At 42.4% G+C, this 16,472-nt stretch overlaps 1 protein-coding gene across 1 annotated transcript in view; it reads left to right on the top strand.

The window, feature by feature from the left end:
• The window catches only part of sbno1 (strawberry notch homolog 1 (Drosophila)), a 150,871-nt gene that overhangs the window by 3,856 nt on the left and 130,543 nt on the right, over window positions 1-16,472 (top strand). The window contains exon 2 of the mRNA XM_080207934.1: window positions 8,782-8,913. Coding sequence (XP_080064060.1) covers window positions 8,782-8,913 — 132 coding nt within the window. The remainder of the gene's footprint in view (window positions 1-8,781; window positions 8,914-16,472) is intronic.

The raw sequence follows: 16,472 nt of genomic DNA on the forward strand, positions 1-16,472 counted from the left end.
TATTATAAGCAGCAAAGGTCCCAGCACTGATTCCTGCAGGACACCACTAGTTACAGATCTCCATTCAGGAGAACGCCCTTCGACTGCTACCCTCTGTCTCCTATGGCCAAGCCACTTCTGAATCCATCTAGCTACTTCACTCCTGATCCCATGAGATTTAATTTTATGCACCAGCCTGTCATAAGGGACCTCGTCAAACACTTTCGACTATTATCTGCTTCATTATTGTATGCAGCTCTGGTCATCACACAATAAGAAGGACATGGAAACTTTGGAGACAGTGCAAAGAAGATTCACCAAGAGGTTGTCTGGTCTTGTGCGCGTTGGTTATGAGGAGAGATTGAATAAACTAGGATTGTTTTCACTGGAAAAACCGAAGTTTAAGGGAAACCTCTGAGGTCTACAAAACTGAGGCTTAGACAAGATAGATAGTCAGAGGCTTTTTCCCAAGGTGGAATTGTCAATTACAAGGGGGTGCAGGATCAAGGGAGATGTGCAGAAGTTTTCCACGCAGAGAATGGTGGGTGCCTGGAGCGTGCTACCAGAGGAGATGGTGGAAGTAGGCACATTTAGCAATGTTTAAGAGGCATCTGGGTTGGTACATTAATAGGGAGGCAATCGAAGGATATGGACTGAGTAGCGGTAGTTTTTTTCAGTTGGGGCATCATGATTGGTACAGACTTGAGAAGGGCCTGATCCTGTGCTTTGTTTTTTATTATGTTACTTTGGCTACCTAGAAGGCTGGTGTTTTTTGTTCTTGGACAACACTGTCAACACATTCTTAGTTGACCTGTGGATATTCAGTTAGCCACATGAAAATGGTGTCAAATATAGGCTCATCTTTGGCAAGTCTTAATGTTCTTGGGCAATGTGACATTGTGTGAGGGGGGGGAAATACATTTTCTCAACTTTTACCTTTTCTGGTTTGAAATCACAAACTCTGGGTTGCCAGTAAATCATGTTTCCCCCTGTGATAATTGTTCATAGTGCAGCTAACCCTCGCAATGAGGATGGATGAAAGCCAAGCCTCATGGAGTACTGTGCTGCTAATGGCTTTTGTTGTTTGTCCCCTTCCCTTAGTTAATTTAGCAATAAAAATGTGTTACATTGTGGACAAAGCTGTTCAGTTCAACTTTGCCTATCAGAAACAGTCTTTTGGAGTCTACTGCATCAATTACACACACCAGTAGATTCAGTTGAGTCGTGAATGGCATTGTATCATCTATTGTGATTTGTGATGTTTACATTTAGGATTCCAGCATTAATGGCAGAGACTGATCATTGCTTTGAGAAATGTGCTAATGAGTTTCTCTCTCAACTTGAGAGCTTTTTGCAAATATATTCTGTTGGTATGATTTACGTTGCATTTATTGAAAGATATCTGCCACAACTGTTTTGGCTTGATATCTGTAATATGACTGTCTGACCAGCCATTTCTTACATGAGTGGAAATAGATTTTCACGGTTGTGAGCCTGGATTAATTTTAATTGGATTGCTCTGGATATATTTTACTGAACGTGATGTAAATTAAAGGACAGTTTTGGTCTCCTTACTCGAGAAAGGATATACTAGCACTGGAGGGAGGGGCAGAGGAGATTCACGAGGTTGATTCCGGAGTTGAGGGGGTTGGCTTATGAGGAGAGGCCGACTAAACTGGGGCTATACTCATTAGAATTCAGAAGAATGAGGGGACATCTTATAGAAACGTACAAGATGATGAAGGGAATAGATAAGATAGAAACAGGGAAGTTGTTTCCACTGCCGGGTGAGACAAGAACTAGGGGGCATAGCTTCAAAATAAGGGGGAGCAGATTTAGGACTGAGTTGAGGAGGAACTTCTTCACACAAAGGGTTGTGAATCTGTGGAATTCCCTGCCCAGTGAAGCAGTTGAGGCTACCTTATTGAATGTTTTGAAGGCAAGGATAGATAAATTTTTGAACAGTAAAGGAATTAAGGGTTATAGCAAGTGGACGGGCAGGTAGAGTTGAGTCCAAGAAAAGATCGGCCTCGATTTTATTGAATGGCGGAGCAGCTCGAGGGGCCAGATGGCCTACTCCTACTCCTAGTTCTTCTGTTCTTATGAAATAGCCTTGTCTCACTTCATAAATGCTCCTTAAATTAATAAATATTTACATTTTGATCTAATAGGCGATTGGAGAGAGATTTGCCAGTAAACCAAATGTTCCTCCTGTGATAATTGACAACATGGTGGCACAGTGGTTAGCAGTGTGCCCTTCACAGTTCCAGGGACCCGGGTTTGACTCTGTCACTGTCTGCGGAATCTGTACTTTCTCCCCACGTCTGCATGGGTTTCCTCCCACAGTCGGAAAGATGTGCTGGCTTAGCAAAGACCATGCTAAAGTCTTCCTCCGTGTACCTGAACAGGTGTCGGAGTATGGCAACTAGGGATTTTCATAGTAACTTCATTGCAGTGTTGATGCAAGCCTACTCGTGACACTAATAAATAAACTTTTTAAGTGACAATACAGTTTCAGTTGGAGCTGTAATGTCATGTGACATTTTAATTTTACAAACTTTGCTATCAACAGTACTCTTCTGTCCCATTGTGGATTGATGACCTGCTCCCTGCTCTAGTTTGTGAAATTGAGCTTAATATTTTGGGAAATTCACTGAGAACAAAGAACAACACAGCACGGGAAACAGGCCCTTCGGCCCAACGAGCCCGCGCCGCCGTCCTACTGTCTGTGACCTATTCCTGATTTTAGTCTACGCCTAACGTTAGCATTTCATTGCAAGGTGGTTGAGTTTGATGGCAAAGCTGTCGCCAAACTTAAACATAAAAGGCTCGCATATCTTAGGGAAGTTGTAGCAGTTGCTAATGGGCAGGCCAATGCATAGTTATTTATATTGAAGTAGTTTTTTTTGTATTCATGGGATGTGGACATCATGGGCAGTAACTGCAGGTCTTGTCAATCCTTGATTGTCCTCAAGTGGTGGGGAGGCACCTTGAATTGCGACAGTCCCTGTGGTAAAGGTACTCCATTGTACTATGTGGAATTCTATGAGTTTGACCCTATGATAATGAATGAATGGCAATACAGTACTGACTGGGTGGTAAATGTATGTGACTTGGAGGGGAACTTGGATGGTGATTTTCCCATGTGCCAGCTCACATGCTTTACTAGATGTTGGGTTTGGAAGGTGCTGTCAAAGGAGTCTTGGGGAGTTGCTGCAGTACATCTTGTAGAGATTATATACTGCTGCCACTGAGTCAATAATGGAACCAGTGAATCAGAAGCTATCATGTCACTGCCAGCCATTGAGCAGCTATTTATTCTAATCCAATTTTCCAGCACTTGGTCTGTAGTCTTGTACGGCAATGAATTCCAGATTTTCTACCATTCTGGGTGAAAAAGTTTTTCCTCAAAAACCCTCAATCTCCTGCCCCTTATTGTAAGTCTATGCATCCTGGTTACTGGCCCCCCTACTAAGAGGAAAAGGTTCTTCCTATCAAGGCTACCTGTGCCTCTAGTAATTTTGTACACCTCAGTCAGGTCTCATTCTCTGCTATAAGGAAGACAATCCCAGCCTAGCTAGTCTCTTTCCATAGCTGAAACGCTTGGTGAATTTCCTCGGCACCTTTTCTACTGAAATCACATCTTTCCTATGATGTGACAACCAGAACTGCACACAGTACTCTAGCTGTGGCCTAACAAGCATTTTATGCAGCTCTGTCATAACTTCCCTGCATCTGTATTCTGTGCTTCGCCTTATAAAGGCTAGCATCCCATATGCCTTCTTAACCACCTTACATACGTGTCCTGCTGCCTTCAGGGATCGTTGAACATGCACCCCAAGCTCCCTCTGGACCTCTGTACGTAGCATCCTACTGTTCATTGTGCATTTCTTTGCTGCTTTGCCTCTGAAAATGTCCTGCCATCTGATCAGCTGTGCGCTTTCATCCTGTAATCTAAGGTTTTCCTCTGTGCTATTTTCCACAGCTCCAATTTTCATGTCATTTGTGAACTTATGATCTTACCTCCCACATGATGTTAGACTCACTGGCCTGTAATTACTTGGTTTTTCCCTATTTCCCTGCTTGAATAAAGATACCATATTAGCTGTCCTCCAGTTGTTTGGCATCTCTCCATAGAATCCCTACACTGCAGAAGGAGGCTGTTTGGCCCACATGCCCACCCAAACTCCATTCCCATAACCCCATGCATTTACCCTAGCTAGCCCCCCTAACAAGGGGTAATTTAGCACATTACAGCACAGTACAGGCCATTCGGCCTTCAATGTTGCGCCGACCAGTGGAACCAATCTAATGACCCTCTAACCTAAACTATTCCTATGTTATTCATATGCCTATCCACTGACCATTTGAATGCCCTTAAAGTTGGCGAGTCCACAACTGCTGCAGGCAGGGCATTCCACACCCTTACTACCCTCTGAGTAAAGAACCTACCTCCGACATCCGTCCTATAATTACCACCCCTTAACTTAAAGCTTCGTCCCTTCGTGTTAGCCATCACCATCCGAGGTAAAAGGCTCTCACTATCCACCCTATCTAACCCTCTGATTATCTTGTATGCCTCAATTAGGTCACCTCTCAACCTCCTTTCTAACAAAAATACCTCAAGTCCCTTGGCCTGGGCATTTAGCATGGCCAGTCCACCTACCTGCACATCTTTGGACTGTGGAAGGAAACCCATGCGGACATGGAGAATGTGCAAACACAGACAGTGATCAAACTGGGTCCCTGGAGCTGTGAGGCAGCAGTGCTAACCATTGTGCCGCCCTCCTGTGGTCAGAGAGAATTTGAAAATTAGTGCCAGAGCTCCTGCAGTCCCGTCCATTGCCTTACACAGCAGCCAAGGATATACCTCATTTGGGATGTATAAGGTATAGCATGAGGTGCTGATAAAGCAGGCCCCTTTATCCTGGATCACGTTGAACTTTGTGTAGGAACTGCACTCATCCAGGCAAGTGTATTCACCCTGCCTTGTAAATGGTGAATAGGATTTGTGGAGTCAGTTGAGTCACGTTACAGCATTCCCAGCCTATAATTGTAGCCACAGTATTTATATGGTTGGTCCAGTTAAGTTTCTGGACACTAGTGTTGATGCGGGCTATTCAGTTATCTGGTGCTCTCTCGTTATCCAAGTCATACTTGACACGGGCATGGACTGCAGCATGGCAGCACCTGTGGAGAGAAGAGAGACATTCCAAATGACTTCTCTTCATTTTCTGAGGAATTTCAAATGGAATTGAAAGTTGTGAAGTCGTGAGACTACATTCCTCCTTGGTTTACTCTTGTTTGAGGGGCTGTTGCTTTTAATTGCTGGTTTAGATTTGTCCTTTGTATTTGCAGACAAGCCTTACCTGGGCAGTATTCCACTTTGCCAGTTTTGAAGTTGTACTGGAACAGCTTAAACAAGGTTTAGTGGAGCAGGTAGATTTTTTGGGAAAGTATGAGGTTATGAACTGAAAATAATCAAGCTTGTTGATGCACGTCCTTGCACGTTCTTTAGATTTCCCTAATGTCATTGAGCACCTATTGTTATAGTTGAGTTGATTAATTGTGGGTGTGGGACTTAATGCCTGCTGGTAAATTTTCGTTTGAGAGTATAGTTTTTTTCTATATAGAGGCAGGAGTAGGCCATTCAGTCCTTTGAGCTTGTTCTATCATTCATTTTGATCATGGCTGATCATCAAATTCCACATACTGATCCTTCCCTCAATGTGGAATGCCATAAGCATAGACAAGGGTCATGGGTGGAGAGGGGACTCATAATGTTAAAATGGCAGCGCGGGCTCGTTGGGCCGAAGGGCCTGTTTCCTGTGCTGTGTTGTTCTTTGTCGTCCCCCCCACATATGCCTTTAGCCCCAAACATTTTATCTAATTTCTTCTTGAAAGTACACGTCTTTATCGACTACTTTCTGTAGTAGTAAATTCCACAGGCTCACCACTCTCTGGGTAAAGATATTTTTCCTCATGAGTTCTAAAAGGTTTATTCCTCATTGTCAAACTATAACCAAAAGATGTTTGGGTTAGATGTATTGGCCATTCTAAATTGCTCCTTAGTGTCCTGGGATGTGTAGGTTAGAGGGATTAGTGAGGTAAATAGATGGGATTATGGGGATAGAGCTTGGGTTCGATGGTTGTTGGTGCAGACACGATGTGCCGAATGGCTTCCTCCTATAGGATTTCTGCCCCTAGTCCTGGGCTCCCCCACCTTCAGGAATCGACCATGTCTAATTCCGTTAGAATTTTAAAAGTTTGAGATTCCCCTCCTCTCTTTAAATGCCAATGAATATAAATCTAACCAATGTAGTCTATCTTAACAGACCTCCATACCAGGAATCAGCCTGGTAAACCTTTGCTGCGCTCCTACAACAAGGACATGTTTCCTCAGATAAGGACACCAAAAGTGCACACGCTACTCCAGGTGTAGCTTCACCAACACTCTATGCAATTGCAGCAAAATATCCTTATTCCTATACTCAAATTGTCTTGCTATAAAGGACAACATAACATTTCCTGCCTTTACTGCCTGCTGTATCTGCATTCATTCTTTCAGCGACTGATACACGAGGGCACCAATGTCTTGCTGCATATCCACCTCTCAATTTGTGTCCGTTCAAATATGTATCTTTCTATTATTGCCACCAAAGTGGATAACTTCACATTTATCCACATTATACTCCATCTGTCATGCATATACCCACTCACTTAGCCTGTCCAAATCACGCTGAAGCATCTCTGCATCCTCCTTACAACTTACCCTCCCACCCAGCTTTGTATCATTTACAAATTTGGCGATAATACATTTAGTTTCCTCTTCCAAATCATTAATATATAATCTGAATAACTGGGATCTTAGCACAGGTCCCTGCAGTAGCCCACTAGTCACTGCAGCCAATCGGAAAAAGATCAATTTATGCCGGCTCTTTACTCCTGCCTGTTAACGAGCTTTCAATCCATCTCAAGACCCCAGTTGCAATCTCGTGGTTTAACTTTACATAGTAGCCTATTATGTGAAACGTTGTCAAAAGCCTTCTGAAAGTCTAAACAAATCATATCCACTAGTTCTCCTCAGCCAGCTCTACTCATTAGATCCTCAAAGAATCCGAATAGATTCCTCAGGCATGATTTCCCTTTGTAAATCCATGCTGCCTTTGTCTGATTGTACCACTGCTTTCTAAATGATGAGCTATGAAATCCTTGATAATGAACATCAGCAGCTCCCCAGTACCGAAGTTAGGCTCACTGGTCTCTCTACCTCGTTTTTAAATAGTGGGCTTACATTAGCTATCTTCCAGTCTGTAGGAACCAGTTCAGTTCTGGTTGAAAAGGATTTAACATGCTTTTGGGCCTCCACTAACTAAAGGATGTACAGCACAAAAACCGATTGTGTGATCCATTCAGTCTATGCTAGTGTTTATGCTCCACGTGCATCACCTCCAGCTTTACCATTGTAATCATCTTCCGTTTTTCCCCTTTTTAACTTCCCCTTAAATGCATGTTATATTTGCTTCACCGTTCTGTAGCAGATTGTTCTACGTTGTTACCATTTCTTGAGTAAAGAAGTTTTTCCTAAAGTCCCAGTTGGATTTCTTGGAGATTATTTTGAATTGAATGGCCACTGCTATTGCTCTTCCTTGCAAGAGGAAATATTTTCTGTTGCTACTCTCAAAACCTTGAATTGTGCTTCATGTTGTTTAATCCAACTGTGTCAGAGGTTTACAGCATGGAAACGGGGCTTCGGCCCAACTTGTCCATGCTTCCCAGTTTTTACTGCTAAGCTATTCCCAACTGCCTGCATTTGGCCCATATCCCTCTATCTTCTCGTGTAACTGTCTAAATGCCATGTAAAAGACAAAATTGTACCTATCTCTACTACTACTTCTGGCAGCTTATTCCAAACACTCCTTCTGGACCCTTTTGTATCTCTCCCCTCTCGCCTTAAACCTATGCCCTTTAGTTTTAGACTCCTCTATCTTTGAGGAAAGATGCTGACAATCTAGCTGATCTATGTTCCTCAGTACTTGGAGTACTGTGCTCAGTTCTGGTCGCCTCATTGCAGGAGGGATGTGGAAGCTATTAAAGGGTGCAGAGGAGATTTACAAGGATGTTGCCTGGATTGGGTGGCATGCCTTACGAGGATAGGTTGAGGGAGCTCGGTCTTTTCTCCTTGGGGAGACGAGGGTGACCTGATAGAGGTGTATAAGATGTTGAGAGGTATAGACCGGGTAGATTCTCAGAAGCTTTGTCCCAGGGCTGAAATGATTGCTACGAGAGGACACAGGTTTTAAGATGCTGGGGAGTAGGTACAGAGGAGATGTCAGGGGTAAGTTTTTCACTTAGAGGGTGGTGGATGAGTGGAACCGGCTGCCGTCGGTGGTGGTGGAGGCAAATTAGAACATAGAACATTACAGCGCAGAACAGGCCCTTCGGCCCACAATGTTGCGCCGACCAGTTTTTTTAAAAAAAAACACTGACCCACTAATCTAAACCAATCCCTTTTCGTCCATAAACCTATCCATAGATCTCTTAAACGCCCCCAAACTAGGCGCATTTACAACCGCAGCAGGCAGGGCATTCCAATCCCTCACCACCCTCTGGGTAAAGAACCTACCCCTGACATCGATGGGGTCTTTTAAGAGACTTCTGGATGAGTACATGGGACTTAATAGGATTGAGGGTTATAGGTAAGGCTTAGTAGGTAGGGATGTGATTGGTACAACTTGTGGGCCAAAGGGCCTGTTTGTGCTGTAGCTTTTCCATGTTCTAAATTCTGCTGTTTACCGACAGATGACAGACCCAGGTCAAGATCTTCTGCTTGCTGCTTTGAGCGAAAGTGGAATTAGCCCTAATGACCTCTTTGATGGAGATCCACTTGATACTGGCCTGATGACACCTCTGCCATCCAGTGGCATACAGCAGGTAAAATGGCTTTTAAAGATTACTTGGTATCTGCATTGAATTTAGTTCATGTTTTTCTTTTCTGAGTTGGGTTTGAAATTATTCACTTGCAATTCTGTGCTGCAACTTTCAGTGGTTCATATGTGAGGAAGCTGGGATTGAAGTTTTATGTATCTTTGGTCCATATTTTAATTGCAGCGATCTTGAATATGTACATAATGCAAAACATGTCATGATGTAACTTAGGACCACTTTATCTTTCTCGAACTTCTGAGTTCAGTATCAGCTTTCACAGAAGAGTTTGATAAACAACTTGTGATGGCCCATGTGCTTTTGGAAAACAAACAATTTGTTTTGTTAGGGTGATGGTTCCCTTTGAGAACCAGGTTTCTATAGGAGAGGATGTCTGGTGAAGCATCTGGCTTTCAGTAATTGATCATGTGACCAAGTTATCTGGTAGATGAGCAGGAAAAGGATCAAGGAGAAGTTTATTATAGGGGGAGTAGATGATATTGAGCTGGGTTTCATTTATAGATTTTGAACAATCTTGCTGCTGTAAAAATGTCTTTCAAGCAGAGTTCATTTGAAATTGTGATGGCTAAAATATAAGATCACATGGCCTAAGTCTGCTCTGCCACTCCACACAATTATGATGGATCTTTGGCTTCAATTCCATTTTCTTGCCTGCTTCCCATTCTCCTGAGACTAGAATCTATGAACCAGCTTAAAATTAGCATAGAACTCCAGTAGTGCAGAAGGAGGCCATTTGGCCTATCAAGTCTGCACTGACCCACTTTTTTTACGTCACCCAGATCCAATCCCCGTAACACCACGTATTTACTCAGCTAACTTCCCTAACCGACGCTTGGGACAATTTAGCATGGCCAATCCACCTAACCTTCGCATCTTTGGACTGTGGGAGGAAATGGGAGGAAACCCACACAGACACCAGGAAGAATGTGCAAACTCCACACAGTCACCCAACCTGGCATTGAATCTGGGGTCCCTGGCATTGTGAGGCAGCAGTGCTAACCACTGCCGCCCCAACCTTCTATCCCAACCTTAAATGTATTCAGTGATGGAGTATCCACAGAACTTGACATTAGAGAATTCCAATGATTTGCAACACTCTGAGTGAAATAATTTCTAATCTCAATCCTAAATGATCAGCCCCTTTCCCAAGATTGTGCTCCTATGTTTTAGGTTCCCCAAAAAGAGTTTAAAACATTTTTTTAACTGAAAGACTCCAGAGTGAGTTGAGCTTATGTTATAAATCTCTGCTGATTCTCTTTGTTGTTAGCTCTGATAAAGGGTCATCTATTCTCATAGATTTCCTTCAGTGCAGAAGGAGGCCATTCGACCCATTGAATCTTCACCTACCACAATCCCACCCAGGCCCTATCCCCATAACCTCATGCACTTGCCCTAGCTAGCCAGCACCCCCCCCCCCCCCCCCCCCCCCCCCAAACACTAAAGGGTAATTTAACAATCCATCTAACCCATGCATCTTTGAACTGTGGGAGGAAACCCACACAGACATGGGGGAGACTGCAAACTCCACCTAAGCCGGGATTCAAACCCGGGACCCTGGCGCTGTAAGTCAGCGGTGCTAATCACTGTGTAACCGTGCTGTCTTGAAACATTGACTCTATTCTCTCCCCACAGATGCTGTTGCAGTCAAACCTGCTAAGATTTTCCAGCATTTTGTTTTTATTTGTAGTTATTTGTATTCATATTTTTTGTCTAAAAATTCTTGTAAACCTCGAGACTTCATTCTTTTAATAAATATCTTGGTTTTCAGAATCTAAGTAAATCTATGACTGGTCTTCACTGAGGTCATGAATTGAATGGAAAGCATTTGTAGGGATGTGGGGAAGGAGCTGGAGCAAGGGACTGACTGAATTGGTCTAGCTGGTGCAAACAGTGCCACGTGGCCTCCAATATTGTGCTAGTCTTTGATTGTTTTCTGTTGGAGGGGGCTCCAAGTGTAAATCCTCTGATGCTGTTGCAGGGCTGAAAATGTTCATGCTTGATTGTTTAGCTGTTACGCTAGTGAAAACAAAGTACCAAGCCAGCTTGAGCATTGTCTGAAGTGCTCATGTTTATTGAAGATAACTCCACATCTTGTGGCACAGCGTCAGCAGTAAGATTTGAATTAAATGAAACAATTAATGTTTAATGTACAGCTAATTTCTACATGTATCGCAGAGGATCTGAGAGATTTTTATAATACGGATGGAGTCTCAGAAGCAAGAATGTTGAGGACCTCTTCAATAATTGATTTTAGATTCAAATAATTTCAAAATTACCATTTTGGGAGATAGGATGTAGCAAGACTCAGAATATTTGTTAACTTGCTTTCTAAGCCATTAATAGTAAATCTTGGGCTTTCCCCCCATTTGTTTTACCTCTGGGAGCAGGCAGCTCTGGACTGAAGTAGCAATATGACTGAATGGTAGGACCAGCGGCTGAGAGAAATTGCTTCTCTGTATAGGATGTGTTGGAATAAGTACTGTTTGAGAGAACTGAGTGCAGGAGTGGTATGTCTATGTATTTGTTCAATGGGTCATGCTGCCACAATTAGGGTGTTGCTCATGCTATTTTTCTTTGGCTAAGCAACATTAATGCGAGTGATTTCATGGGTAGCACTGAGGTTTCTGTATTGACTGGTGTGATTTTGTTTTTACTTTTATAAGTTTAAAAATTGTTTGATTTTTCTGATTCAGGTAGTCAAAACCAACCTGGAAGAACAGTAGTATGTTCTGCCAAGGTTTTCAAATATTTCGTGCACTTTGTGAGATCATTCAAGCATGCACTTTTTGTTCATTTGTGGGACATGGACATCGCTGGCTGGCCAGCATTTATTGTCCCTTGGAGGGCAGTTGAGAGTCAACCACATTGTGGCTGTGAAGTCACATGTTGGCCAGACTACATGAGGATGCAGATATCCTTCCCTAAAAGGGCAACCAGATGGGCTTTTCTGACAATCGACAATGGTTTCTTGGTCATCAGGAGATGCCTAATTCTCAATTTTTTTTTTATTGTATTGGAATTCCACTATCTGCTGTAGCGGGATTCGAGCCTGGGTCCCCAGAATATCAGATGAGTTTCTGGATTGATAGACTAGTGAAATAACTAGACCATCTTAACCCCAACCAGGAGTAAGTAATGTGCTTTGACCTGGAAAACAGATTTAAATCAGTCTTTAATTGCACATTAGCAAGTAACACATCTTTCTGATTGTAATCGAGATTGGTCTGTGATTTTTGACATTTTCTGGTGACTGAAGTTTGGTGATGGTGTTGATCATTCTCCCTTGAAAATGGCAATGAAGAGTTATGTTATTGAGTCTCAGCAATAGTTTTCAAAAACTACACAGAAATATTGAGGTAATTTGATCAAAGTCTAGTTGAAGACAGTAAATTATTGACATTGGCATAATGTTTTTCAATGTCAGAGCCTGGAAAATGTAGACTGTTGTATTAAGCTTTTTCGTCTTCTATTTTAGAAGATGAGAACTCATTGAATCTAAACCAGTTAACTGTTAAGTTAATACTCCGAATAATGTGGCACAACCGCTTTGTGTAATAAAGCTAGTGGTGTTTGCTACCCAATAAACCTGTTGGACTTTAACGTGGTGTCGTGAGACTTCTTACTGTTTACCCCAGTCCAACACCATCTCGACAGCATGTGTAGCACTTTATCAGTGCGCTTTGGTAGTCCACGTACGCCACCAACAACATTACTCCAGGCAAAACCCTGTTACCTCATCAAAGAAATCTCCAAGTTAAGTAAACATGATTTGCCCTTAACAAATTCATGCTGGCTTTTAATTGGCTTTATTTTCCCAGTTGACTAATTCTGTACCAAGTTATTGCTTCTTGAAGCTTACCTACCACCGATGTTAAACCAACTGGTAGTTATTGGGTTTATCTTTGTCATTTTTTTTGAACAAGGGTGTGATGTGCAATTTGCCAGCTGGCACAAATCAAGTCCAAAATAAATTGGGAAAATTGTGGCCAGCGCCTCCGTAATTTCCACCTTGACTTCCCTCAGTATTTGTAGGAAGTATCTCATCCAATCCTGGTGCCTTATTAAATTTAAATACAGACACACAATTTAATACCTTATCAATTTTAAACTCCTTTGAGTTCTGAACTATTTGCGCTTTCACAATGATCTGAGCAACATCTTCCTTGGCCGAGACAGACGCGAAGTATTTAATATCTACCTCCATGCAAAGATCTAATTGGCCCTTTTGACCATCCTTTTTACTATTTATATGCCAAGAAAACTTTTGAATTGTCTCTTAAGTTAGCTGATAGTCTCTTATATTCTGTTTGTTTCTCTTATTTGCTTTGTCAATTTCCCTCTGAACCTTCCAATTTTGGCTAAGTTTTTTCAGTTGGATTATCCACCTGACATCTGAATCTCATACAATGATCAACACCTGACCTACTTGGCCCACCTTGTTCTTAAGAACCAAGTTCAACGTTCCCCCTTGCTTATTGGACTGGAAACATATTCCGGTAGAAGATTTTCCTGAACACATTTTGGGAACTCTTACTCCTCTCCTTTACACCAGTCTATGCTTGGATAATTAAAGCCCTCCATTATAGCTACTCCAGAATTATTGCACCTCTTTTTAATTTTCTTGTAAATTTGCTCCCCTGTCTTTCCCAATAGTTAGTGGCCTATAGATTACACCAAGCAATGCAATTGCATCCTTTTTGTTCCTTAGCTCTAACCAAATAGATTCTGTCCTTGATTACTGCAATACTCTCCCTTTCCAGCACTACAATATTCTCCTTATTACACCCATCCCTCCTTTCCTGAACACCTTGTATCCAGGGGTATTTAATTGCCAGTCGTGCCCTTCTTTGAGCCAGGTCTCTCTTGCATTATATTTTGATGTGGTTGTCTATGCCTGCAGCTGACCAATCTTATTTATCACACTCTGCCTATTTGCATACATGAGGTGAAACCCTAATTTTGACTTTGACTTTCCCTCTTATGTTGAACCCATATTTCCCTTACAGGCTGAGCCTGCATAATATCTTAGTATTTCCTTCCGTCCCCACCCTCCTGCTTCCCCTCATGCACACTTTACCTGCCAAGTTAGTGTAAACTCTCCCCCAAAAACACTATCAAATCACCCTGTAAGAAAATTGGTCCCAGTTCTCTTTAGATACAACCCATCCAGCCTACGCAGGTTCCAGACAATTCCTAATCTTTCGAATCTAGAGGTTTGGCCTGCACTGTCTCTGCAGTAATGCATTCATCTGCTGTAGCCTACTATTCCTGTACTCATCTTACCTAGTTCCCTACATTTTGACTGCAGGACCACATCTCTCTCTCTCTACCTATATCATTGGTACTAGTGTGGGCCATAACTGGCTGTTCACCATCCCCACTCTTCAGAGCTCTGCAGCTGTTCAATGACATCTTTGATTCTGGCATCTGCATCCTGGATTCGGGTTCACGGCCACAGAAATACCTGTCTGTTCTTCTAACTATCAGATCTATCACTCACTTTTCCACTCATCTTTGTAGTTCCTGCCACATGCGCATATGTACTGAAGCTGAACCAGCAGTGGTTTTGTGGTTGAGGCTTTGGCTGTACTCCTTAATTTGATCATCACTATTCAGAATTGAGTACTGATTGGATGTGTTCGTGGGAACTCCTCTATCTGCCTATTACTACTTCAATGGCGATCACCTTGCATACTCTTAAGCTGATAGGTGATCATGTTAATAGATGCATTTTTCCTAAGTGCTGAACCCTGAAGATGCATCACAGCAACGCCAGCTGCTGCTCGAGCTCTGAAACGCATTAAATGATTGATTATTATTCCCTGTTCGTTTTTGGGGTTTTTGTTTCTACAATGCCTAAGATCAAAGTGTGAAGGCCTTTTTTCTGCTTATTTTTCTTAGATTTTTGTGTTTTTAAACTGTGCTAGCAGTTTAAAAACAAAATTTCCAATTAGAAAAATCATTGTAATCATTACTGTTTTCTTATTTAACTTGACATTTTGATCCTCCAAAGGGTTGGTGAAAAGAGGAATTTTGTAGGACACTGTTAGCAGTGGAAGAGAGTCTAGAGAGACTTCAAGATGCACATTATAAAATCAATTATTGATCTTCTTTCTCTTTCACTTATTCATTCTATTTTGTTGTCTTTGGATGTTGTAAGCCAATCAAATTTCGAGCAGGAGTGATTTGCAGGATAACTTATCTTCCCTCGGTCTTTGCGAGGAGAGGTGTATATGCCTCATGGGGCAGAGAGAAGTTTGATTTCAATCTCTGCTAAAATAGTGACATATTCACAAACAAATTACGCAGATTGTTGCTGACCTTTTTGTGGTAAGCTTGTTAATTTGGTCTCCAAGGTTTGTTAATTGTTGTATTCCCCAAATAATTTTACCAGTTAGGCCCCTGTGAAATCACTTTGAGCGGTATCACTTTCCCTTCCACCATTAAAATGGTGCCTTCATTTACTGGCCTAGTTAAAGCATTGTTGTCTTTTATTTACCTGGTAGCTATGTACTAAGCAACACTACATAGTGCAAGAATACAGTAAGATATCTCTCAACACCAGGTTAAAGTCCAATAGGTTTATTTGGAATCATGAGCTTTTGGAGTACTGCTTTTTCCTCAGATGAGTGGAGAGTCGGTTCACAAACACGTATAGATAGAGGTATAATTTGCAAGATAATTGTTGGAATGTGAGTCTTTACAGGTACGGACAATGCAAATGGAAAGAGGGATATATCCATATCCCACGACTCATTGGTCGGCAGTTCTGACATGCCACAGCGAAAAACTGCACTAACCACCTCAGAAGACAAACATGATACTCAACTGAAAGAGTATCCTTTGTCATCCAGTACTTCCCCAGAGCAGAGAAACTACAACAACATCTTTGGAGCCTTCAACGTGTCATCAATGAAGACGAACATCTCGCCAAGGCTGTCCCCACATCCCCTCTACTTGCCTTCAAACAAATGTGCAACCTCAAACAGACCATTGTTCGCAGCAAACTACCCAGCCTTCAGGAAAACAGTGACCATGGCAACATCTGCAAGATGTGCCGGATCATTGACACAGGTACCACCGTCACGCGTGAGAATACCACCCACCAGGTACACGGTACATACACATGCGGCTCCGCCAGCGTTGTCTATCTCATACACTGCAGGAAAGAATGTCCTGAGGCGTACATAAGCAGACCATGCGGACGCTACGACAGCAGATGAACGGACACCATGCACCAATCACCAGGCAGGAATGTTCTCTTCTGTCGGAACGCTTCAGCAGTCAAGGACTTTCAGCCTCCGATCTTTGGGTAAGCACTCTCTAAGGTGGCCTTCAAGACACTACAATGCAGAATCGCCAAGCAGAAACTGATAGCCAAGTTCTGCACGCGTGAGCATGGCCTCAAGCAGGATTTTGGGTTTATGTCACTACATATAACCCCCACCATTTTGCATGGGCTTGCAAAATCCTACTAACTGTCCTGGTTTGAGACAATTCACACCTCTAACTTGTGATTATCCCTCTGTCCACTCTCATTGATTGTA

The sequence above is a fragment of the Carcharhinus amblyrhynchos genome, chromosome 20 (genome assembly GCF_965287045.1).
Source record: "Carcharhinus amblyrhynchos chromosome 20, sCarAmb.v2.hapA, whole genome shotgun sequence".
NCBI lineage: Eukaryota > Metazoa > Chordata > Chondrichthyes > Carcharhiniformes > Carcharhinidae > Carcharhinus > Carcharhinus amblyrhynchos.